General features: G+C 41.0%; 2 protein-coding genes across 2 annotated transcripts in view; one reads left to right on the top strand and one right to left on the bottom strand.

The window, feature by feature from the left end:
• The window catches only part of LOC117037930 (zinc finger protein 333), a 1,118,586-nt gene that overhangs the window by 1,051,423 nt on the left and 39,373 nt on the right, over positions 1–27,790 (top strand). The gene's annotated exons all lie outside the window — the stretch shown is intronic.
• On the bottom strand, positions 150–25,994 carry LOC117038464 (adhesion G protein-coupled receptor E3-like). The gene is made up of 5 exons (XM_033135436.1): positions 25,885–25,994; positions 21,905–21,955; positions 20,110–20,232; positions 11,855–12,010; positions 150–295 (listed from the first exon to the last, which is right to left on the bottom strand). The coding sequence occupies exons 1-5, from the start codon at positions 25,973–25,975 to the stop codon at positions 150–152; spliced, it is 567 nt and encodes a 188-aa protein (XP_032991327.1). The 5' UTR covers positions 25,976–25,994.

The raw sequence follows: 27,790 nt of genomic DNA, 5'->3' as shown, positions 1-27,790 counted from the left end.
AACCAAGAAGGGTTTCCCTGCTTCTTTTCTACCAGGCCATGTGCAGCACCTCAGATCTCCACAGAGCCAAATAGACATGAGAAGGGAGAGAGGAGCAGGATGCACTCAAAGGCCCCCAGGAACTCAGACACTGCCGTTAAGCCAAATGTCTACAACCAAATATTCCAGAAGCCAACAATGCTGCAAAAACTCCAAGTCCACCACTCTACACTCCACTCTCCAAGAGCTAGTGTTTTCTCTCCTCCGTCCAAAGTTCCCCTCTCCAGCACTGTCCATGAGCCCCTCTTCCACTTGCCTTTAAAATTAGAAAGAAAGGAGGAGAGAACAGAGAAAGAAGAAAACGAATATTTATTAGGTGCTGCCCTTACCATAAACAAGATCGGCATTCTTCCATGCTTGCCAGTACTTCTGAAAGGCTCCCCCATGAGTGGGGTCAGCTGTAGCTCAAACCTGGTACCCAAGGAGCAATGTCCATTCACAGCAGTACAGACACAGAGAGAGGGAACCACAGAGCCCAAGCCATGACATCACATTACCCTCCATGGAGAGCTGCTTAATGGCAACTAACTTGGCTCAGGCTGCTTTGGGCCAACTCAGAAATGCAATTTCTTTCCCTTTTGATGAATGATTTATAAGCTCTCAGTGGTTTGGTTCCAAGTTACAAAGAGACCAATTTTCCTCACCTGTGCTCTGCGGCAGCCAAGGGCAAATGAGATTTCATAAGCAAAACCGAGGGACAGATGCAAACATGAACTGCTCCTAAGGGGACTACTGTCCCCCCACAAAGGCCTGTACTGTTTTACTACAGTCAGTCCAAAAGACTAAACAGGAGGAGACTGCATGTCTTCATCTGACGTGGCCCAGAGCCAACCTGTCAGAAACTTCATCTGCTCGTGTAAGGTAGGGAAAATGACTTTGGAACAGAGTTTTGGGCTGTAATTTAAAGAGGCAGGCACAGACATTATTTCTAAACAAACTATTGCTGTGTTTAGTATTGTAATCAGTCAGACTCTGGCAGAGATCAGAAGGCACATTCCCACTGGCTCAAGAGGAGAATGTAACAAGGGTGGATAGACTTGAGGGAAACCAACAAGAATGGCGCAGCACTAGGGCTAGAAACAGCAGGGTCACTTATTACCCCCTGGGCCTGGGGCCAGGGGATGGACCTGGGAGAGAGCCACTGTATGGTGACAATCACCTGACAAGAGCTGTAGGATTTGAGAGAGAACCCAGCCAACCCACAGTGCCAGGGCCGGGAGAGAGCCCAGGTCATAAACACATTCCTCCTGACTTCTGATCTTTATGCCTTCATTGGTGTCACCCAATCCCAGGTCCGTAGACAAATGAGCCCATGGACGCGGTTCAGCACAGAACATGAAAAATGGAGAGTGAAGCTGTAAGTTAGCACAAGGATTCTTTATATGTTCTATTTTATATGGGGTTAAACTGTGTCCTCCATAAAGATATGTTCAAATCCTAATCCCCGATACCCACGTATGTGACCTCATTTGTAAATAGGGTCTTTGCAGATGTAATCAAGTTATGATGGGGACCTACTGGATGAGGGTGGGCCCTAATCCAATGAATGACACCCTCATAAGAGGAAAAACACTTGGACACAGACCCAGGGAGAATGCTATATGACTACAGAGGCAGAGATTGAAGTGATACTTCTACCAACCAGGAAATGTCTGATTGCTGGCAACCTAGAAAGTGACGGTGGGAGGGTTCTCCCCTACAGGTTTTGAAGAGACCCTGCCTGCTTATCCCTTGATTTTGGACTTCTAGTCCTTAGAACTATGACACGATAAATATCTATTGTTTTAAGTGATCTAAATTTGTGGTAATTTATTATAGCAGCCCTAGAAAGCTAATACTATGTATACAATAAATGATAGTTCCCGTATCAGCATTAACCTACAAGTGTCCCTGTGCTTCAGAGGGAATGTGGCACTTAAAAACCTCCTTCCAGAAGCAATGATTTCAGGAAAGAGGAGCTACCGTTTTTAAATAGAAATAGCAGTGTCACTTGTATTCCCTAGTGTTCATAAGTTTTATGATGCTGACCATTCTAGATGGCCAGTAATTGGGCATTACAAGATGTTTCTATAACTACACTATATGTGACAGTTTTGTGATTTTCTTGGACGCTTTTCTAAAGAATTTTCTAAAGCGACCATTCTCAACGGGACTATATTGCCCCCAGAAATCATTTGTCAATATCTGGGGATATTTTTGACCGTCAGAATTCAGGGGTGCTATTTGTATCTAGTACACAGAATCCAGGGATGCTGTTTTTCATCCTGCAATGCACAGGCCAGCCCCCCACACCAGGGAATTATCTATTGTAAAATGTCAATCACGTTAACGTGGGGAAACCCTGATCTAAAGAAATGTTCTAGAAATGTAAGGTGGGTAAACTTTTGTAACTGCAGAATGAACAAATCCACCGTAACCCTAAGGAAGGTTATTAGCAGGCGCATAAAAAGTTCTGACAAATAAGTTCGTGAACCGTCCACTGTCTAGCACACAGTGGAAACTCTGTGAACTTCATTGTCCTACCTTTCATATAAGGTACATCTCAGAGACCCTAGATGACTATTTCTCATTCAGGACTGCAAACTTGGGCTTCAGGGATCACCTTTCACTTGTTAATTCACAGTATTTTTAACTGTGCTTTGGTTTCCCCATCTGTGAAATGGGGATCAAAAATAGTACATAGATTTGCTAGGGAAAGTAAAGGAGGAGAAAATGCAGGAAATGTGAGTAGTGCATTCCCTGTCACATAACAACTTCTCCAGTAATGCAAACTATTATTATTATTACCATGATTATTACAATTACTACCACCTGAGTTTTGGGGACCATGCATCCCCAAGAATAATCCTCTCTCATCTCACTTCTGAGTTTTCTATGTTTTGACATTACCTGACTCCATGAGATCTCTGGAGAAATGAATTGCTGATCTTAGATAAAAATTCTAAAACCAACCCAAAATCCACTTCCACAAAAACATATACTGCAAATAAATGCTAAAATGAAAGTCTTATTTTCCCTGAATTACCAAATATCATTACCAAGACAGACTCTGACTTCTGTTCTCCATTCCCTTATTTTCTAAATAAAAGAAAAAAATCCCTACTCTGTTTTTTTCTTGGTTTTGCCAGAACAAGCCTGGATTTTTCACTACTCGGTTATGTGTTTAAGAAATGCTACTATTATTTTATGTAAATTAAACTGGTTACATAGTTCTGTAAACATATTTGTTTGTCTTAACGTATCATAGGCCTTTTGATGGTGTCATGCGGGGTGGCATGCGGGGTCTCTGGTCCCGCTCCCCACATAAGAACACAGGACATTGTGAGATCAAAAAAGAACACCCACGGAGCCACAGATAGGGGAGTCATACCACTATAGTCTCGCTGGCGGCTGGGTTGGAGACACAGAAAGCAGGAGCCACACGATCTGCAACCTGCCGTCCGCTTCTCTCTGGCATCCAACCTCACTTGCTAACTGCAATCCGCCATGCAATCTGCAATCTGCGCTTGCCAGCACCATCTTCTTACTAGCCCCATTTGATGCTAGCATAGCCATAGCAGTTATATTAGTGGCCAATGGCTCACTGGTTACAGCTGACGGCCAACTAGCCACAGCTGATGGCCATTTACTACCTGAGCCAGCATCTTCCCACTTGAGGCCGAAAGCCTGGAAACTGCACTCCTGGCTCTGTCCCCACAGATGGCTTCCCTAAATCATGAATTTGTCCAGCAAAAAGACATTGATTATTGTCTATAAGCAGAGGGTTTGTATACTTTATCTCATTCTCTTAAAAACCAGGCTAAGGAGGTCTTTTGGGTTTTGGTTTGGGATTATGAAAGCAAGTCTCTGAGAAATTAAATAACTTGACAAACATCACACAATTCTGACGTGGCTGAGCCTGGATTTGAAACCAGAGATATCCCCACAGCCCGTGTGCTTTATAGGACTTATCATGCACCCAGTCAGCAATCTGCCCTCTGGGCCCTCACTGGTGATGTAGAGAAGAGCAACTAGAGATCCTTTTAGGACACTTGAAAAGGTAGTCACAGTGAACTTTCCCCACTGGGCTGCAGTGGCCCCAGGGGAAGCTTCCACCTACCACTTCTGTAGTGAAAGCCTGTTGAAGAACAGTCCCTTCTCTCACCAGAGTTTATCCTCTAACAGCCATAAAATCAGTTTCGAAACATCCCAGTCCTTGCCCTTTTACAAAATCTACCACCTTTTGGCCCCTTTATTTCACATGTGATTTGCTTCTGGCACCCACATTTCCATCCCGTTGCTATTTGTCTTAGAGCTCAGAGGGTATTAAGTGTTTGTGGGAGCAAGTGGACTCTGGGTCTCTAAGAAGGGATTCCAAAGAAACCCAGGCCAAACCAAACCTAAACAGGATGGGGAAAGAGTACTGGAATGTTCTTCTTCTTTCCCTCGTGACCTCTGATGGCTGCAACCTGAGTTCTTTCTGTCCAATCATAATTTCTCCTAGGCCTTGGGTCCACAGCCAAGCCTTATTTTCCTGACAGACTCTGTAAGGCTTCCTTTCACATGGACTGTAAGTCACGGTTCAAAGGAGGCCGAAAGAAACCAGAGGCAACCACTAGGTAGCATTTGTGGAGTATTTATGATGACCCAGGCCCTGTGCTAAGTACTTCCTGTGGGTCATCAGCGATGTGTGCATCTGGAGGAAAGAGAAGAGTGAAAGGAACTCTCTCTGAAGTGTGACTCGCAGCAAATGTGAGGCACCCAATATTACCTGCGAACAGCAGAGGCCTGCTGTCAATGTCGGTTTATATTGGCATCCGCTATATTTAGTCACTGGCTAACCAGCAACCCCTGGCTTAGTTCTTGTCTCCTAAATGATGGTCTTTAAAGGAAAGGGGGATAAAAGACTTGCAAGAACAGGACTAAATCTGACATTGAAAAATGATCAGAAGCTTACATAAACGGCAGTACTTTAAAACTAAGAGGTTGCATGATCTGAGCTCTACAAAGAGCATTAATACTGTGAAGCACATTTGTGGCAACATGTTACCACAAAGCAGCTTGAGGCAGTGTCATTTTCTCACTCAGATAGGGTTACATACTTGATTTTGTCTTTGAGCAAAACAAACTACTGCAAGAAAAAAGTCATATCCTTTTTTCCAAGCAATTATACACATTGTGTCCCCTGATAGCATCTTAACTGTTTTGCTACTATTTGGCGCATTTATATATATACATTATCATCATCTCACACATATCAATAACACAGCAGATTTTTCACATAATTTCATTCGTTCTTCAACAGTAGCTGAAAAATAAGCAGGAAAACTATTCCAAAATGTCCTGTAAGCAAGCTATGGTGAGAAGTTTCAAGACAGCTTATTTCAGGTCTCTATGAACTGGGCCTTCTTACCACAAGGTTCTTAAAACTGAAGCTGCTCTGTTTAAAACAGAGAGGACATGATCACGGACGTGGAAGGAGAGAGAGGTAGGGAGGGAGGGAAAGAGGAAAGGAGGGAGGGAGAGGCGGGGGGTGGGGTATCCTATATCAGAACGACATAGTTGGACTTGGAGCATGATCCCAGTTTAAATTCCATACCAACTGCAGCATTCCTGCCCCCACCGCCCTGCTGGCTCCTGCCCTTGCTGTGACCTTCGTTATCCAGCTTTCATGGACTCCTTTACCTCTAAAGGTGCCAAATCAGACTCAGAGGCGTCTTTACATTCTTAAGATTCATTCTGTGAGGGGTGTGGCGGTGAAGGGAGTATGTCAATGAACTTGATTGCTTGTTGTGCTCAGGGAGTCAACATTACTGACATTTACGAGTCCGAATATTTTCTGTTCAGATTTTGCTGGCAGTACAAGGCTATTTGGGAGCCATGGTGCATTTTAACCAAAACATACTCAAAATCCCAACCTAGAGATCTTCAGTGTGCCTTCCATTTTGACCTTCCCTTATGTGCTATAGGAAACTTCCTATTAAAGGAGATTGTTAGGGAAAGGACTTGAATAAACATCTTCAAGCTACTACTGTCACATAGTTAAACATGAGGAGACCAAGGTTCTGAGAGGTGCCAAGCTCACCTGGTTGCAGCTGCTGTTCGGGGGTTCTGAGCCGAGTCCAGGGCTCTTCCTACTCTACCACACGGCCTGATCGGAGATCATCCTTCCTGATGTTTCATCAGTTTGGTTGTAGTTTCTCATATTTGTCAATAGTGAGAGAAGCAACACAATTCTTTATGAAAGTTCTGTTTCACTCAGGAGACTTGATTTCAGATAAGCCAGGGCAGACTCCAGAATTAGGATCTGGGCTCTTGGGGTCAGGGTTGGGGTTGGGGCAATAGTAAGGCTTATGGAGAAAGTCAAGGGGGTTCTCTAGAAAGCAAGCTGCCCAGAGAAAGGTGGGGCTAAGGAAGGCCCTTCCAGAGGGAGAACCTGTGGGAAGCAGAAGGAAGAAGAGAGTCTTCGCTGCTTGACTTCAGCTGCTTTCCTAGCTAAATGCTGTCATGACCCAGAGAGTCCAGAGAGTCAGAGGGAGAGAATGCAAAGGAAGATAGAGGAGACAGAAGAGAAGGGAAAACAACAGACAAAGGGAAGTTATGGAAGCTTGTGACAAGTGAAATGTATTTGAGAGAGAGGTGATCACAAAAACAGACAAGTAGAAATGAAAGAGAAATGGCACCATGTTTTAATGTTGCAAAAACTCAAAAATAGTGACACTGGATTTGAAAGTGAGTCCTAAATGGGGGGGGGGGGAATGACTTTCTGCTTTTCTATTTTTTTGTTTGTTTGTTTATGTACAATCCCAAAGAATCTGTCGATATCAGGCATGCTAGCCCACCACTGAAGCGGATGTGCAGCTTACGTGGATGGGTGTCCCAGTTAAGAAGCTAGACTTTATAGAGTCTTGTGCTGTGATTGCCAGGGGTGTGTTCTCACTTCTGTGTGGGTGAGTAAAAGAAGAAGTGATAACACGACCGAGTTTGTGCGGGCAGGCGCTTGCAGGACCGTGCACTTGGCAAAGGACCCAACCAAAAATCCAGCATCTAATCCTTCTTTTCACATCTGCCTATCTGCTCAGCATGTTTGTTGGCACCTCCTGTGGACTGACAAAGAGCACCTGTGGCGGTCTGGACCCTGAGGTGTGTGCGTAAAGCTGGCACTTTCTTATTAATTACACACATACTTGGCTTTGAAATACCTCTGTGTATTTAATTCACAAGAAAATAAATTTTAGGTTTAAAGTGAAAAATGCTGCACCACCCACCGTTTTAATCTTCCTTATACAGACCCCAAATCCCACAGCAGTGGTTCATGAAGCCAGATAAGCCATAGCAACAAATTAACAAAGACCTGGTTACAGTCAAGGCCATTTTTCTCACCCCCTTGCTCTTCACATTTAAAAGAAACACAGAGGAAAGGCTGCAGTGCAGTTTGTGAAGCAAAGGGCATCTCTAAGCAAATGACTATGGGCAGCTGCTTTCAGATTGCTGCATTGCAAGGGCAAGGCATGGAAGTGGGCCTGGTAGTGTCAGGGCTGATTTTTCAGGAATTTCTAGAATAAATATTAGTGTAAATGTGGGTAAAAAGAAAACAGCACTTTTAGCCAGAGGGTTCACTGGAAAATTGTAAGTCATCTAATCAGGACAATAAGAATGCATTATTATGATATTCGAACTCATGAAACCTAACTAACGCAACCACTGATTCAGCGATTCAAAAAGGTCATATCATTTTCTGGTTTACATATTTTGTGCATGTGTTATGTTTTGTTTTATGGTAACCAACTGATTTCTTCGTAATTCATTAAATATCCTGTTTATTAATCCGTTTTCTTAAGTCTGTGAATAGGATTTCAGCCGGGTCAATTGTAAGATACAGAGCCAATAACAATAATTCTGAAAAATTATATAGAAAATAAGAGACAAAGATTACATTTCTCCCAGTTTTGTAGCAATGGCAGTTGGTAAATTTTTAAGTGTTTATAAAGTAAAAAAGGAGGGTTACTTACATCTATTTCATCATCCAGTGATTTCTTCCCAGTAAGTTTTCTTAACGTGTCAGATTGTTTGCTACTGATAAGGCTCTGATTTTACTTATGGGTTAAAGTTGGAACATTTGGAGTGTCTTTGTTCAAGCGTATGTTGCTCACCTGCCACTGTGTGCTTCCCTCCTCTCTCAACACATTCATTCTTTCAATAAATACCTGTGGATAGACACTCACAGACAATTACCCACAACTTCTGGGCAAAGTCCCTCCATCTTCTATCTTTTTTTAAACTAGTATATAATTGACATATAACATTATATCAGTTTCAATGTGTACAATACAATGATTCAACATTTGTGTATATTGTGAAACGATCACCACAATAAGTCTAGTTAACTACACCACCTCACATAGTTAACAAATTTTTTTCTTGTGATGACAACTTGTAAGATCGACTCTCTCAGCAACTTTCAAATATGCAATAGTGTGATTAACTAATGACAGTCACCATTACTGTACATTATATTCCCGTAATGTATTTGTTTTATACCTGAAAGTATATACCCTCCATCTTCTATCACTGTCACTTCCATAGGACATGTAGGGGTTAACATTTCGGAAACATCAGATTTTCACAATGCAGGTTGGACAATAGCCTCACACGTCTTAAAGTATAAATTCATTGTGGCTTTAGCTCTCTTTTTTGTTTTATCATTCTGGCTTCAATATTAAATGGTTGCTGGTTAAACACAACAGTGAGTAGAAAATTACAATTACTTATTTTAAATAATCTTTAAGTTATTCAAATACTACTATTGTTGATACTAAAATTATTACTAAAGAATATGTTTTTGCATGAGGTCCATATTCTTTACCTTTGCTTTCCCCTGAATACCGTCAGCCGACTCCAGTGAACTGCAGGTGCCTAGACGAATTGTGATACAACATAGGGATATTTAACAGTGCCGAGAGTCTTATCTACATCCCAATATTTACACCATAGCTCTTTGATAACAGGTTTTCAACTCATTTTCAAGCACTGGTCCCACCTGTAGATCTTTTATCTGGGTTTCTTCCATGGTCCCAGTTTCTCTATACCAAGTCTCCTAACTTACCTTGCAATAAGAGCAGTAGTAATGAAAATAATAACACATGTTTGAGAAAGAATAGGACTACATCTTTGAGTAGTAATAACACATTCTTGAGTGATAATAATAACAACATTTTGAGGACTTGCTACAACTAGGCAGTTTTCTAATTGCTTTACATATATTTATTCTTTTAATATATGTGCCACTGCCCCGTCAGGACCAATTCATAATACAGTGATACCTCGGTTTTCGAACGTAATCCTGAAACGTTGGAAAACAGCCGACAGCTAGGCCTCAGGATCTGGCACTCAGCGGAAGCCGTGGGACATGTTCGACTTCTGAGTCATATTCGAAAACCGAAGCATTTACTTCCGGGTTTACGGCGTTCGTAAACCAAAATGTTTGTCAATGGAGACGTTTGAAAACCGAGGTACTACTGTACTTCATTTTATACCCTCCCACTCCACCTCTGCTATAGCTTTCCTTGACCATGACTTCAGAACAGAATTTCTGCCACCAGAAACTGCATCTAGTCAGTTTCCCAGGAAGCCCCGGCCACCGGGAAGAAAGTGAGGGAATAGGAGGCAGCTGTAATGCCAGGCCTTCTGTCATGCGGGGTGTCATGCGGGGTCTCTGGTCCCGCTCCCCACATAAGAACGCAGGACACGGCGAGGCCAAAAAGGAACACCCATAGAGCCATAGATAGGGGAGTCATACCTCTATAGTCTCCCTGGGGGCTGGGTTGGAGACACAGGAAGTAGGAGCCACACGATCCGCAATCCACACTCCACCGCTTGCTAGCTTAGCCACGGCAGTTGTATCAGTGGCTAATGGTCAAACGGTAACAGGTGATGGTCAAATAGTCACAGCTGATGACCACTACTACCTGAGCCAGCACCTTTCCACGTGAGGCCGAGAGCCTGGAAACTGCACTCCTGGCTGTGTCCCCACACCCTCTTCTCCTCGCTGCCCTGTTCTGCTCTAAGATACTGGCCATGCCCTGGAGAATGCTGAAACGCGTCACTCCACAGCATTAACATCAGGACCGGGCTGACATCTTTGCCAAATGTCACAGGTGTATAGGAAACTGGATCAAAGTAACTGGATTCACACTAATTCCACATGGCAAGAAGCTATAAAAAAAGGAGCTTATTGCATTTATTTGAAAAGTGTTTTTTTTCTTTTTTTAATATTTTTTTTCAATTACAGTTGACATACAATATTATATTAGTTTCAGGTGTATAACGTAGTGATTAGACATTTATATAACTTGCAAAGTGATCACCCCAATAAATCTAGTACCCGTCTGACACCATACGGAAGTTATTACAATATTATTGACTATATTGACTATATTCCTTAAGCTGTACTTTACATCCCCATGACTATTCTGTAACTACCAACTTGTACTTCTTAATCCCTTCCCCTTTTTTGCCCGCCTCCCCAACCCATCTCCCATATGACAACCATCAAAATGTTCTCTGTATCTGTGAGTTTGTTTCTGTTTTTATTATTATTATTATTAAATTTAGGTGCACAAAACAAAGTAATAGTTAGGCGTTTATCATTTATATCCCTCACACTGTGTCAACTCCCCTCCCCCATTCACTATTATTATTATTATTACTATTATACCAAAAAGGGAGTGTTTTGTCCCTTTTATGGCTTCCCTGAGACCCACAGTGCAGCAAATGTGGCTAAGGGTGAGGACTCTCAATCCAGGCCGACTCAAGTTAAAAACCTGCTTATTGCTGGCTGACCTTGGGCACATTACTTAACTTCTGGAGGCCTCAGTTTCTTTATCTGTAATTACAGTGCTTAACTCATCTGATTATTGTAAATGAAATAATGCATGTAAAGCACTTAGTGTAGTACCTGGCACATAGTATAAAAGAAATAACTATTTAGCTATTAGTGTTATTGTTTCTCCACTAATAAGCTTCCTGGAATTCAGCATTAAAGACTCTCTCTCTTAACATTCCACCTGTAGCCAGAACCTCATAGATAGTCTGCTAAGTCCCATGTTTCCTGGGAATAGACTTTCCCCATCTATATAGTTTCTGTGAGACTGGTCATGCTCATACACCATGGTACCTCGTCCTGGACACAGATCCAAGGGTGGACATATGACTCAAACTGGGCCAATTTGTGTATTTCCAAAGACTTTGCAATTAGGTCCAAAGAGAGTCAATTGATCTCTCTTTGGGTGGTTGGATTAACAACAATGGTGAGATTTGGAGCTGTTGGCCGTATTTTCTGTCCTGTGGACTAGGAAGCAGAGAAAGTCAGTTTGTAATGAAAGAGAAGACAGGAGTAGACCCAAAGAGTATCAAAGACAGGGGCACCCTGATAGTGTTGAGTCCCCAGTTTCAGTTCGTTCCAAAAGCCCAGCTGTATTTTTGTCCTTGAGTTCCAAGACATATCCATACATCCTTATCATAAACTCATCTTTTCTGCTTAAGTTAACCTGAGTGGGTTTCTCCTTCGCAATTCAAGTAATTCTGTCTCATTAACCACTTTGTCACCTCCGGCTCCAAAGTCCACTTGCCTTCTTAACCCCATTATTTCTCTGAACTTCCTTCTTTTCTTTTTTCTCCTCTTTCCATCATCCATTTCCTTCCAGGAAATAGAGACACATCCTGTCCTCACCACACACACACACACACACACACACACACACACACACACATCTTTTCTGGTGTTAGACTCAATGAAAAATGAGGAAGGGAGACTGGAAGACAAGAATTTTCTTACTCTGACAAGTGTTCTCATTAGAATTCTTGAATTCTGCATCCCCAGAGAGGAGTTTATATCCAGGGTCACAGAGACAGTAGAAACTTCCTTCAACATTCTGACATTCAGCATTTGCTCCACAATATATACTAATGGGTGGTTTACATTCATCCGTATCTGGAACACAAATGAAAAATTTGGTCATTCATTCGACAAAGATTTATTGAGCATCTTTTTTTATCAAATATTTGCCAGAGGCTATACCCCTTCTGCCAGGGTCTGTCGTGGTTTTCAAAGACAATCAGTTAAGGTAATGGTTTGCTTTGTTCTTTCCTTTCATCATTGACTTTGGTTGGGTTCTCCAAGAAGCAGACATTGAAACAAGGATTCAAGAGCGAGTATTTTATTTGGGAGGTGATCCCAGAAAACACTGGAAGAGAACTGGTGAAATGAGACAGGGATGGCAGAAAATAAAGCGGATATTATCAAGCCAGTTTCCACAGCAGGCAACTGGGGCTCAATTCCTCTGGAAACCTCTCGGGAGCAGTATAGAGCAAACACTTCAGAGTGACTGCATGCCAAGGGCAAGGGGTCTGGGGTATTTACCCACCAAATCTCATCATCTATTGGTGGAGGAATGCTCCCAGGGAATGTTAACTCCACAGTACTTCCACCTGTCCTGAGAATGGGCTGAGGGGTGCCCAGTAGCCAGAGAAAGTTTCAGGCTCGGCGTGCAAACGAATAGCGAATGCTGAGGGCATGTAAATGGAACATGGACCACGTCTGCTGTTATGAACTGAATGTTTGTATCCCATCTCAATTCATATGTTGAAGCTCTAACACCCAGTGTGGCTGTAGTAGGAGATGGGGCCTCCAAGGAGGTAACTGAGATCAAATGTAGTCATAAGAATAGGATCCTGGGGGCGGATGGTTGTCTCAGCTGGTCAGAGCGCGGTGCTCTTAACAACAAGGTTGCCAGTTTGATCCCCATATGGGCCACTGTGAGCTGCGCCCTCCACAACTAGGTTGAAACAATCACTTGACTTGGAGCTGATGGTCCTGAAAAAACACACTTAAATAAATAAAAAAAAGTTAAAAAAAAAAAAAGGAAAAAGAGAAAAGGAATGGGGTCCTAATCTGACAGGATTAGTGGCCTTATAAGGAGAGACATGAGCACTTCCCCCTCCCCATTACCACGTGCATGCAGGAAGGGTATTCCATGTGAAGATAGCAAGAAGGCAACATTTATAAGCCAGGAAGAGAGGCCTCTCCCGAAATTGAATCTACCAGAACCTCGATTATGGGCTTCCCGGAATCCAGAACTTAAGTAAATTGCTATTGTTTAAGCCACCCAGTCTGTGGTATTTTGTCATTGCAGTCCCAGCTGACTAATATAATATATCTGCTAAAGTAACTAAATGAGTTAGAAAGTCTTTGTTAAGTCAGTATGTCTCCAGTCACTGTAGCCCCTTTAAAATGATGTCAAGTGGCTCATGAAAATGTGTGATTGATTTCCCTGCATAGTACAGAAAACATGAAATTTGGGGTTGTCAGTGTGATGTAGTGCCCACTCCATAGCCATTCTCTGCTTGGGAGCCCAGACATGTCAATCTTGTTTCTATTTGTGGTGTAAACCTGACTTTTTTTTTTTTTTTCATAATGCAAGTGCCTGATTTAAGCTTTGATTGCCGAGGCATCTATTTCAAAGAAGCATCCACTTCAAAGAGAGCTATCTCAATAAACACACTGCCAGCCCCTGGACTAAATGAAGCACCAGGCCACCTCCCCACACTGAGGCTCCTTTGTTTTAGAGATCTTGGTTGATTTCGATAACTGACCATTTAAGCTAATTGTTTTTTTCTCTTCCTGTGCTTTAAATTTCCACTCTTATGTTTTAAATTCACCAGTAAAGAGTGAGCCTGTGAAACCCATGTGCACTCTCTCCTTCCACCCCTGACCTTGCTGTGTGGCCCCTGGTGTGTTGTGTAATTTCCAGGCCTTGTATGTAATAAACCTGTATCTTTTCAAAATTTCCTAATGGTTATTGCTGAAGAGCATCTTGCAATCATAATATAAACCACAAGGGTTGGTCCAGTTGTGACATTGATTTAGAAAGGGGCAATGTTTCACATAGGCCCAGGTGAATGCTCCTCAGGCATTTCGAGCCTATAGCATTACTAGCAATAGATTGAGAAATGGCATAAAACACCATTTCTCAGGCCAGAAATGGCAATATTATTCCTATTTCTCAAGTAGTCTCTCAGCCTCCCTTTCAGCTAGGGTAGTCATGTGAGACACCAATAGCCAATGAAAAGTAAGAATGATCTGGGAAAAACCTTACAAAGTGTGAGACAGAAGTTACAATTCACAAAAAAGGAATGAAACTCAAATTGATATTGGAATTCCTATCTGCAACCCTATAAGCTTGAAGACAGCTTATGTGATTACTGGGATATGCATAGATGGATTACTGGGATAAGAGGATTGAACTAAAAAAGGCAAAGAGAATCTACTTGTTAGAGTGAAAGAAATGTGAAATTACGAAATAATTGAGAGCGATATTACTCATGTACCCAATGTAAAGAAAACATGCAAGAAAGTGCTCCAAGCAGACAGCAGATTAACAAGCATGAAATTAGCAAGTGCAGAAACTTGAACTTGGGGGAAGATGAAGGAAAGAGGAAGCAAGGATGAACGAGGAACCTTGAAGTAAAATTAATATTCATGGAGGAAGTGGGAGGGAAGAGGAGGAATTGAGAGAAGTAAAATAAGAGCATTTGAAAGATCGCACCTCTTTACTGGGGGAGGGGAAGTAAGGGTGAAATGAAGCACCTTGATAGGGAAAAGAATGCATCTTCATGGGGGAAATAATTGGTGAGTTTTTCAAATAATAGCAGAGAACATGTGAATTGAGAAAAGAGAAAGTATCCATTAATAGGATAGAAAAGTATAGTAGAAATTCCAAATAAATAAAGGGAAAAAATGAAGCTAACAGCAGCTTGATCAAGCAAACACAAATAAGAAACAAGGCAAATGAGAAAACACTACTAATATAAAATTAATAAAAAATGCAAAGTAAGATGGAGAGAATAACTATGTCAGCCATTACACCAAATATTAATATAAATGGAAATCCTCTATTAAAACAGCGACAAGCAGATTGGGTGTGGCAGTTTTAAAACACTGGCCTCCAAATTATTTGACACTCTTTCCATTGTGATATGGGCTTGTTTTCTTATCTCTTTATGTCTGAGCTGGCCTGTGACTGCTTCAGTAAACAATTGCAGAAGTGACAAAATGGTACTTAGAGATAAGGTCACAAAGAACACGCACCTCTGCCAGGGTCTCTTGGAAGCCTTGTTCTCTGCAAGTTCCAGGCTGGGGCATTCTCTCTCAGAATTCAGCCATTAACTGAAGCTACATGGAGGGATCCAGTGTAGGGGCTGCAGATGACAATTACAGATGGTTCCAGTCTTTGAGTCATCCCAGGCCAGGCACTAGACATGTGAACGAAGGTTCCTCTGGATAATTCCAGCCCTCAGCCATTTGAGTCACCACCAGCCATTTGAGCATTTTGGCTGAGGCCGAAGATATCATGTGGCAGAGAAGACCCATCTCTGAGGTGCCTTGTCTGAATCCCTGGCCCTCAGATTCCATGAGCCTAATAAAGCGGTTGTTTTGTGCCAATAAATGTGGGGTTTATCACATAGCAATAGATAACTGGACCACCGGGCTAAAAAAAGGATATTCAGCTATAGGCTTTTTTCAGAAGACTGATAAAGAATGTTAAAAATAAAGGGTATATGAAGAGATACTAGGTGAATTAAAACAGAAATAAAACAGAATGGGTAATATTAATATCACGTTCAGTGGAATTTAAGGTTCAAAACTCTAAACAAGGTAAAGTGGGATACTACTCGTAGGTATTGCTACTTAACAGAAAATTATATCCCCGTCATAAATATGCATCCACCAACAACACAGCAGATAAGTACAGAAAGCAAAAACCAGTAGAAATGCAAGAAGCAAGAACAAATGAAAATAGAATTATACTGGGATATTTAATTTAGGTATTTCTCTCACAACTATCGTATTTCCCCGAAAATGAGTCCTAGCCAGACAATCAGCTCTAATGCATCTTTTGGAGCAAAAATTAACATACGACCTGGTCTTATTTTACTATAATATAAGACTGGGTCTAATATATAATATAATATAATATAATATAATATAATATAATATAATATAATATAATATAATATAATATAATACCGGGTCTTATATTAATTTTTGCTCCAAAAGACGCATTAGAGCTGATTGTCCAGCTAGGTCTTATTTTCGGGGAAACAGGATAGTAGATAAAAAATAAATAAGGATAGAAAGGAAATGAATATGACAATCAATAAGCACACATAAACAAAGGAAAAATCTAGTAGATAAGTTAAGTAAGGATTTGGAGAAACTGATTTAATAAATAAAATCAATAAGCACACACACACACACATATATATATAGAGTCAGAGAGACAAAGACACACACACATACACAGAGAGAGGTAGAAAGAGATGATAATAGACAGAGATTTAAAAAGATAGAGACCTACGCAGAGAATCACACATTCCTTGAACAGAAACTATACATTTTTTTCATAAAATCAATCATATGCTTCTACAAAGAAGCTTCTAATAAAAAATTTTAAAGTAGAACATTTCAGCTCTTAGTTTGAAACCCCTAATAAATTTTTAAAAATTAGAAATGATTCTTTCATTATTTAATACAAGGAGGAATATATTATACAAACTGAGTGTTTGTAGGAAACCATTGTTTCTTAGATATGATATCAAAAGCACAAACAACAAAAGAGAAAATAAATACATAGGATTTCATTAAAAGAACTTTTGTGCTTCAAAGGACACTATTAATAAAGTGAAAAGGCGAATCTGGAAGAGTTCCTAACTCTGTCTTCGTCTTTAGTGACCTTGATGATTTTGAATAGTGCAGGCCAGTAATTTTGTAGACTGTCCCTCACTATGGGTTTGTCTGATGTTCTCTCATGATTAAAATCATGTTATGTGAATTTTTGGCATGACCAATACTACAAAATTGGTTCGTGTTTTTCTGAGCACCTTATCAGGAGGCACATGATGCCCATTTGTCTAATTTCTGGGGATGCTTATTTTCATCCCCAGATGAAACAGTGTTTTGTAAAGTTTTCCCACTGTAAAGTTTCTATTTCACCCTTTGAAATAGTATCTGGTCAGGAGATACTTTGATACTAAGTAATGTAAACAAGCTGTTTCTCATGGTACTTACTCCCCCTAGTTTTGCCTAAGGTTACAAAGATGCGGGAGACACAGTAGGGTGTCAGCACCGGTGGCTACTACGTTTCCCAGGGCTGATTTCTCTTTTCCTCGATAGACTGTATTAGCATAATGCCGGGCACACAGTAAATGGCAACTTTTTCCATGAGTAATTGTTTTTTTTTTTAACTCAGCAGTTAGCAAGGTATATTGTTATCAAGCTTCTTATGTGTTTGTCTTTCCCACAGACTGTGAGCTCGTTGAGGGTAGGCATCATGGTTTATTGTTTTTCTATTCCCAGTGTCTAGCACATGTTAGATACTTGGAAAATATATGCTTGAATTAGTAGCCTGGAGTAGATGCTATGGAAGAAAATAAGGGCTATGAGTCGGTCTGAGTGAAAAGGCAACCCACAGACGGGAGAAAATCTTTGCCAATCTGATATCTGGTAAGGGACGAATGTCCAGAATATATAAGGAATTTCAACTCAACAATAAAAGTACAAATAACCAAATTAAAAAATGTGTAAATAGTTTGATAGACATTTCTTCAAAGAAGATATAGAAATGGTCAACAAGCACACAAAAAGATTCTCACTAGGGAAATGTAAATCAAAAGTATAATGTGATATCACTTCATATCCACTAGACTGGCTATAATAAAGGAGACAGATCATAAGAAGTGTTGGAAAAGATGTGGGAAAACTGGAACTCTCACACATTGCTGGTGTGAATGTAAAATGGCACAGTCATTTTGGAAAACAGTTCAGAAATTCTCAAAAAGTTAAACACAGTGTTATCATATGACTCATCAATTCCACTCTAGGTATATAACCTAAAGAATTGAAAAAAGGTATTCAAACAAAAACTTGTATACAATATTCACAGCTGCATTATTCATAATAGCTCCAAAGTGAAAAAACAACCCAAATGTCCATTAAATGATGAATAGATAAACAAAAAGTGGTATATCCATATAACAGAACATTATTCAGCCATAAAAAGGAACAAAGTACTCATACATACTGCAACAAAGATGAACTTTGAAAACATTCTGCTGAGTGAAAGAAGTCAGACACAAAAGGCCATATGTTACCGTATGTGATTCCATTTATATGCAATGACCAGAAAAGGCAAATTCATAGAAACAAAAACCAGATTGATTAGTGGTCTCCAAGGGCTGGGGGAGGGGTAAATGGGGATTGACTGCTAATGAGTTTCCTTTGAGATGGTGGAATGTTCTGGAATTAGATAGTGTTAGTGGTACACAACTGTGGAATATATTAAAACCCACTAAATTGTACCCTTTAAAAGTGAATTTTATGGTGTATGAATTATATCTCAATAAAAAAGATGATGGTGGCTTTACAAGATTGGCCCCCAGTTCTGTCTCCAACCCATGTCCCTATTACGTCCCAGACTATGGATACAGTGACTTCATTTCCTTTTTATTGAACCGGTTAGACATATTCCAACCCAAAGCTATTTGTACTTGGGGATGCCTTTGCCACAAGTACAAATATGCTCGAGTATCACCTCCATTCTTGACAGAGTGATCTCTTAAAATGCACATAGTGAGGTAATACGGTGACATTAACCTGTCATTAAAACAGTTACTAAACTAGAAGTTTCAGCATTGGCATCAACTGGAATAGACACCACAGTCCCAAGTGAGATACTGGCTAAGATACAATATTTGCAAAGGAGGAGTTGTCTGGAATCTGGTCATATGATTCTTATATCCTTCACTCATATGGAGGATTTAAAAGGATCAGCTGATGCTGTGCTGTGAACCCCTCCACTCCCACCCAAGAGGAGAAATGTGTGTGGGTTCTTTCCTCTTCATCTCAGTCCCGGAGAGAGAGGATTGAAAGGAGTTCACTCAGCTAACTATGCATTGTCTGTATCTTGTGGGGACCCAGCTGGTTGGTGCCTATTTCCTCCTAAAAAATCTAAAGGGTGAGCCACCGGATTGTATCGGGCAAAGAAGAGATATCTACCGCACCCGTACAGCCCATCACTTGGGCAAAGGCTGAGTGACTATTTCCCAAGAACTAGACGTGGGTCAGGTGTAAGAGGTTTCTGGTGTGGGGTTGCTTCGGTTCTGTCCGAGAGGGACAGCAATACACTTCAGCAGGAAGCAGCTGGACGAATCACAAAATTCCTCGCGGATGAGGAAGATGTAGGGAGGAATTTGCTGTAATCAAGGGAAATTCAGGGGAGTGATTCGGGGAGAGGGGAATTATTTTCAAAGAACCTACAAAGGCCCTCATCAGACAAAAGTGTTAAATCTCAGGAACACAGAGGATAAATAGCAACAACAGCATCAGCCAAGTAGAGACGGTCCTGCTCCCCCTTCCTTGTCTGGGTTCGGACTGCAGCAAGATCAGGCAAAGAAGAGCAGACGTGTTGGGTGGGGAGGAGGAGAGAAGGCACTTACACCTCCTACTCCTGATTACAGGCTTCCAATCAGGAGGGAGCTGGAACTGGGTGGGGGGAGCAACCCAATATTAACTCAAGTCTGGAGTGTTTATTCTTCCACAGGATTGGACCTTTTAATTATGGAGTTGAGGCTGCATTTTGCATTTTAGGGGACCATGGGAATCTATATTCAAAAAGTTTCTGCCCAAGCTTTTATTCTCTCTTTGCCATGACTTCAGTGCATATCCTCAACTTAAAAAAATTTTTTATAGGATGCTTTATTCTCCATGAAGTCCTGCCACATTCATTACCTCACTCAACCCCCCTACGACCCTCATGAGGTCAGCATTCTCATCCCCATGTTACAGAGGGGAATACTGAGACCTCGTTAGGTTCTGGAAGAGCCCTTTCTTCTCTGACTTCATGAAAGCGTTTCTCACTTGGTGGAGGCTGAGTGGTAGTTCTCGGCATTGCACATGACTGTTACTTCCCCACAGCCCTTACGCTGCCTTCCCTCCACTTCCACCTCTGGGTGATTTGAAAATTATCCCTTTACCTTGACATTGCTCCAAGGGGTTCGTGAAGAATTTATTCCCAGATTGCGAAGTGTATCCAGGGTTGCAGGTACAGTAAGTGCCATTGACACAGAAAGCATTCTGGGGACACTGGGAACGGGTACCTGAGGGGAGAAGACACAGGTCAGATGTCACCGGGGTCAAAAACTCTCCTGTTATCATTTGGCTTTGCCCCTGAGCAGGGCCTCTCGAGGCTGAGGAAGCCTGCACCGTTTTCCTTTTGTGAGATCTCTGCATTAAAAAACTTAGAGATACCATATATGTACCTTATGAAGTGATTACCCTCGTAAGTCTAGGGTCCAACTGACACCATACATAGTTATGATAACATTACTGATTATATTCCCTATGCTGTACTTTACATCCTCATGACGATTTTTATAATGGGCAATTTGTTCATCTTAATCCCTTCACTTTTTCACCCATCCCCCTAACCTGACAACCATTACCTTGTTCTTTATATCTATGAGTCTGTTTCTGTTTTGTTTGTTCATTTAATTTGTTCTTTAGATTTCACATATAAGTGAGATCATATAGTATTTGTCTTTCTCTGTCTGAGAATAACAGAGACTTATTTCACTTGGCATAATATCCTCTAGATCCATCCATGTTGTTGCAAATGGCAAGATTTCATAAATGTCTAATCACTATGTTGTACACCTGAAACTAATATAATATTGTATGTCAACTATAATTGAAAAATAAATTTTAAAAAAAATTTAGAGGTTTCAAACCCAGAAAAAGTGGGATTCCTATGCACAATAAAAGATTGGGGCTGGCATTAAACAAATTAATTTTAACACAAAAATTTCAATGCAATATAATTGTGCTATTCTCAAGTTCATTGCAGAATTTTTAAAAGAGGAATGAATTGGTTAAGACTTGGGACTCTGGGTTCAATTCTTGTTTCACCACTTACTAGCTGTGTGTCTTTCCCCAAGTCTTAAACTTCCTGTGTCTCAATTTCTTCATCTGTAAAATGGATTATTGTTAGGAGTAAGTGAATTAATACATACAAAGTGCTTTCAGCAGTGTCTGGTACATAATAAATGTCAGCTATGATCATAAAAATTTGTATTTGGAGGGTACTATGGAAGGTATATTGTGTTAATGGTATATGTTATCTATGTAATCCTATGGATAACTTCATTTAGACAGAGATACACTAAGAATTTTAATTTGAGGAAAGAATGGGGATGAGGAAACATCTCAAGCTTTGGGGCTCGTGGAGAGACTCATGGGGAGTGGGTGCCGGGAGCATGACGGGGAGCACAGCACAGAGCTTGGCTTCTCAGAAGAATCCCCTGGCTGGACATGCAGAATCTCAGGCCCTACCCCAGACCCGCTGAATCACAATCTAGTGAGATTTCCAAGGGGTTAAAGCTAAACTGTAATGGTCTGGTTCATCTTTTGTTGACTTGTGATCAGAATGAAATGGTTACCAGCCTGCAGTCTCTCCCACTAGAATGTTTACTTCATGAGACTTTGTGGGTTTTATTCACTGTTCTGTTTCCACACTGGGCACATTATGCTTACTAAAAACAAACAAATCTCCAAATAAAAGTACAATAAGAAGATAAATTAAAAGATTTCCAAATTTGATGAAATGATCAATTAAAGAACGAAACAAGATAGGAGCAACCCTGCCCAAGTTCTGTTCCCAACACAAGCCCCTTTCCTCCAGCCTGTTGGAGGGTGTGGGTGGCCCCGTGTTCATTCTTGGTCCACACCCTCCCTGGTCTCTGGCTGTGGAAGAGCCAGGCTTTGAGCACTCACCTTTGGCCTTCTGAACCATGACGCCTGACAAGCTCAGCAGAATGCAGAGCCCTGGAACAGGAAAGCAGAAGAGAGAGACATAAAATTATGGAGGAACTGTTACAGGAAATTCTCTGTGGACTGTGTATCAGTTATCTACTACTGCATAACAAACCATCAGAAAAACATAGTGGCTTAAAATAACAATGTCCATTTTTATTATCTCTCATTTTATTATTATTTCTGTGGGTCAGAAATCTGGGAAGGACTTAGCTCGGTGGTTTCTTATATTGTTGCGGTTAGACAGGGGTTGGGGCTGGAGTGGCGGGGAACTGGCTGGGCATTACTTCCCTTCATGTGGTGTCAGAGCCTGGGCTAGTTTGGGCTTCCTCCTGACATGGCAGCCTCGGTCAGGCTGCACAGGAACCAAAGTCTATCCCAGCTCCCCCAAACTATATACCCATCACCCCACTTGGCAAACAGAGACCCTTCCATTACCAGGTCCCACTTTTTAAAAAGCTTTATTGAGTTATACTTGATATTATTGTTAGCTACAGGTACTATGTTTTATAGCAGATCTCTAGAACTTATTCACCTGTGTAAGAAAAACTTTCTTCCATGGAAAAAAGTTTCCTCATTCTCCCTCCCCCGACCCCTGACAACAACTATTTTATTTTCTGCTTCTATGAGTTTGACTACTGTAGATACTTCATCTAAGTGGAATCATGCAGTATGTATCCTTCTGTGTCTGGCTTATTTCACTTAGCATAATGTCCTCTGGGTTCATCCACGTTGTTGTGAATGGCAGGACTGGCTTCTTTGTAAAGGCTGAATAATATTCCATTGTATGTATATACCACAGTGTCTTTATCCATTCATCAGCAGGGCCCACTTTCTTAGGGGATAGCCAAAGTTGCCAGTAAGGTTATTGGTCGCCAGAGCTAAATTTCAACCAGTGCACACTAAGAGAACCATGTTGGTTGTTCATATTGCCATGCTTTCACCCCATTTGTTAATAATCATGGCCCAGAATCAGCTCCCAACTAATTAAACACGGTAGACGTGCTTCCTAATTCCTAGAACTCAGGCAGTCTGGGTGCTGTCACATTTCCTCAAGGCTAATCTTCAGGGTCTCCTTCCAGCCCAGCCAGCAACCCCACGCTCAATGGTATGTGCACGTGTCATCAGCATGCCGGAATCCCAGAGTTCTAAGAGACTTCAGAAATCATCCGCTGACTCTTTTTGTTGATGAGGAAACCGATCCTCAGTTTCAGTTTGCTCAGACACCAGTTGTGCAAGTTTGGGCAAATTGTTTTAGGTTTCCTTGAAACATGGTGACAGCATTACCTACTTTCTGGGGTTGGGGTGATGACCTGAATGAGGAAAGGCATAAAGTACAGTGTCTGCAATCTCAGAGATATCGAAAAAAAACTGAGGGGTTGCTAGATGGGAGCGGGGTGGGGATGAGGGAGAGGGTGACGGGATTAGACAGCACAGTCAGTAACCACAAGATTGCCGCGGGGATACGAAAGTCAGTTTGGGGGATATAATCAATAATGTTGTAAAGATTTTGTAGGGTGTCAGATGGGCACTTGTCTCATTAGGGAGACCACCTCAGGGATGATGTAAATGCCTGATCACTGCACTGTACACCTGACGCTGAAGCTGAACAATAATGAATGTCAACCACAATTTAATATATATATTCACAAGAAGGGGATACATCATAAGGCAGAGACAGTGGAAATGTAAGGGCTGTACGCGATGTCAGAGGGGTAGTAGATTGGGGCAGGGGGTTATCACTTTGTGAGGGGTATAAAAGTCTAACTATTGCATTGTTTTGTACACCTGAAACTAATAATAAAAACATAAATTTTAAAAAAAAATTACAGAAATCATTGCATAAATGTTAGCTGTCTCTATGATAATTTTATTTGCAAGAAAATCCCATTCTAATTCTTGACCTGATGCTCATTCTATTACACTGTTCCATCCAGTGATGAGGGCAGAGAGTTCACAGATAACCGAAATTCACAAATAATCCATCTCAGAAGTGTCTAGGACTCTGCCCCCAGTTTCCCTAAAGCGAGAAACATCTTGTTTGGGCTTCTTTCATTTAAATTGCACACTCTCACTTAAATTGGATTCCACAGATACACAGACGGTGCCAGAAAAATGTATGCACATTTTAAGATAGGAAAAAACTATTAAAATTGCAATACTCAATATATACCGATAACAAAGAATGAACACAAGTCATGTTTGACTCCCGCAATTACAAGAGATGCTCAAAGTTACCATCTGTGCCCAGACACTTCTGATTATGGAGAACTATTGCTTGAGCAACGTTGACCAAAGTTGTCCACTTGTGTGCATTTTTTTGGCACCCGCAGTATACTGGACACCTCTTGTAGGTAAGATGTTGAGGAAGGGGCTGCAAAGGTGAGGGGACATGTCATTTGCCTTCAAGTTGCTTATATTTTGACAGAATTTATAGTGTATCCCTCCCTCTGTAACTAAATAGTTGTGAGACTTTGAGCAAGTCATAGACCCTCTTTGTGATACAGATGTTTCACATCTGTAATGTGGAGATGCTGTGTGATAATGAGGGTAAACCGATTTCAGCTTGATGCTAGGCTAAAGTAGGTGCTTGATACATGTAAGCTTTGGTTGATATTGTGACTATTGATAGTTATTTGATCTGGAGCCAGAAGGATGGACTGGATTTCTGAGCTGGGGAACCATCTGCACTGAAGTGGTGGTTGAAGCCACAGCATCATGAGATTCCTCTAGGGAAAGGGAGTAGACAAAGAGAAGACGCCAGGCAGAATCCTGTGGAAAGAACATTATAGCAATGATCTGGAGTCAGATGGCTTGGGTTGAATCCTGACTCTGTCATTTATATGCTGTGTGACTCTGGACAAGTAACATAACTTCCCTGTGCCCTAGTTTTCTCAGCTGTAAGATGCGAATAATAATAGTACCTACCTCATGGGCCTATTGTGAGGATTAAATGGGTTAATACACATACGAAGTGTGACAATTAAGTTCACAGACTTGTTGCAATGATGTTGCTAACTTTTTTTGATATCAGAGGGATTATTCATTATGAATTTGTACCAACTGGACAAATAGCTAACCAAGTTTACTATTTGGAAGTGCTGAAAAGGCTGCATGAAAAAGTTGGATGACCTGAATTTTTCACCAACAATTCATGGCTCGTGCATCACAACAATGCACCAGCTCACAGGGCACTGTCTGTGAGGGAGTTCGTAGCCAGTAAACAAATAACTGTATTGGAACACCCTCCCTATTCACCTGATATGGCCCCCAATGACTTCTTTCTTTACCTGAAGATAAAGGAAATATTGGGAAAGGAAGACATTTTGATGACATTCAGGACATCAAGGGTAATACGATGACAACTCTGATGGCCATTCCAGAAAGAGTTCCAAAATTGCTCTGAAGGGTGGACTAGGCACTGGCGTGGGTGCATAGTTTCCCAAGGGGAGTACTTAGAAAGTGACCATAGTGATATTCAGCAATGAGATATGTAGTACTTTTCCTAGGATGAGTTCGAGAACTTAATTGGCAGTGCTTGTAAGGTGCATAGTGAGTGCTCAGAAATGTTGGTTATTATTAATAATAACCTTGGTACAGGAAAAGGAAAGAGTAGGGAGGAAACAATAGCAAGAGAGGCAGAGAAGAGTCAGGGCAGCGCTAGGTCACAGAATTCATTAAGGAGGGGAGGATATCAATTACGAAACAAAACCTGTGAAGAAGATGAACAACTCATTGGATTGGACCATAATGAAAATTTTAGGGATATTTGAAAGCATAGTTTGAATAGGGTGGTGAGGAAGGAAACCATATCCAAGAGAAAAGGAGTGCTCAAAGCAGTTCAGAGGAAAGAGGAGAAGAAAAATACAGTTAATTGTTGAACCAAGCAGTTCATGATAGGGGGTAGGTTAAGATACAGTCATTGTCAAGGTTACACATACCTGGAAGAAGTGATGGCTCTTGCATTCCTGCATGCAGGGAACCCTCGCCAGCCAGTTCTTGAAGCTCCCTACTGTGCTTTAAGCCAACCATTTTTCCTATCTCAAGGAAATCTCATGAGAATTGATGTAAGAATCTTACTGACTTAGGGGAAATTTTTCTCAGAAAAGTGAACTTCTCATCTTTCCCCATCAGACCCATGGTTCTGTTTTTTATTTATTTTCTATACCTTGTCTGCACTGTTTTCATATACTTCCTTGGTAGTAAGTTTCTGTAGCTATTGTTGATTGCTTTTGGGATAACAGAATCAATTGACCCTAGGTAAGGAATGCTTTTCAGTTACACAGCATTGTCTGAGGAAGTGACTTCGGAGTCAAAATAAACCTTAAATAGCCCTGTGGTTTTTGAGCTGGGTAAGCCAGAATTTAGGCGTCTTTGTTGGTACGTAAAGTTTCTGGGGGAATCACTTTCACAAATCTTGGGATATTATCCCCCCCCCAGAAGATGGTACTCACCAGATATGACTGGAGTCTCCAATCTGGTAGAAAGTGATATATTATTTGGTCATCTGGGGGCAATCCAGACAGTTAAAGAAGCACGATCCAGTAGGGTTTGGGAGAAACGACCTGTAAGTCATTCTGTCCTCCAACAAATATTAATTAAGACAAATATTATTAAGTGACAGGATCTGCACTATCTCATTGGGATACAACAGTGAACAAAATTAACACAATCTTTCCTCTATAGAATTAGAGGCTAGTGGGGGAAGCCAGACAGTTAAATAAGTATAGTCCATATAGAACTGACCTATCTCAAGGTTCAGTAGTGGCAAGGTGGTGCTTCTTTGGACATCCGGCAATCCAAGAAATTCAAGATCCGAGTGATAAACAAAACAAGCAATTACTAAAGTATCACAAAAACACAAACAGAGATTCCATTCATAATATACAGAAAAATGTCTTTAAGTCATTGCTTTCTTGTCTCTCAAGTAAGGAAGACACCACTCTTTCTCTTTTCTCTCTATGAATTGTGTTGGGGAGGAATTTAGAGGAAATTTGAATTACTGAAGGTTTTAAAGCAGTGTGAAGATATGATTGGCTCTGTTTTGGGGGGAGTTTCTCTGAATGCTTTTTGGATTGGATGCTTGTGTGGAAATGGGGGTCCAGGGTGGACAATAATCCAGGAAGAGCTAATGCACTTTTGCAACATATTTTATGTGGTCTCCCTGCTTCTTTTCCTACTCTGCTCGAAAACATTCTCAAACAAGCAGCCATAGTTACCTTTCAAAACAGATTAGACTCTATCACTCCCCTGCTTAAACCATTCTAAGACTCTTCATCTCACTTAGGATAAAAACCAGACTTCTTACGGTGGCCCATAAGCCCCTCCATGTTTTTTCCTCATCTACATCTTACACTTCATTTGCTATGAGTCCCTCTTTGCTCCCTATTCCTCAGCCACAGTGGTCTCTTCTGTTCCTTGAGTACATCAAACTCTTTTCTACCTCAGGGCCTTTGTACATGCTTTCACACTGCCTGGAATGCTTTCCACCTTAATAGTCACATGTTTGCCTCCTTCTTGTCTTTCCTGTCTCAACTTCAAACGCATTTTTTCAGACTGGTGTTCCCTGATCGCCCACTAAAGGAAGTTATGCCAAATTACACTCAGTCACCCTATTTATTTCTGCAAATGTATGATCCAAATCTGTGATTATCTTGTTTATTTGTCTGTCTCTCCCTTCTAGAATGTAAACTCATAGTTTTCTTATCTACCTTGCTTCCCATGATATCATTGCTGAATGAATGAATTGATGGATCAATTGGAAAAAAATGAAAAAGAAGAAGCTAACACCAAGACACATCATAACTAAAATGCCAAAGGTTAGAGACAAAGAAAATCTTAAAAGTA

The sequence above is a fragment of the Rhinolophus ferrumequinum genome, chromosome 18 (genome assembly GCF_004115265.2).
Source record: "Rhinolophus ferrumequinum isolate MPI-CBG mRhiFer1 chromosome 18, mRhiFer1_v1.p, whole genome shotgun sequence".
NCBI lineage: Eukaryota > Metazoa > Chordata > Mammalia > Chiroptera > Rhinolophidae > Rhinolophus > Rhinolophus ferrumequinum.
The sequence above is the reverse complement of the archived record's forward strand: the minus strand, read 5'-3'. Positions and strand labels throughout refer to the sequence as shown.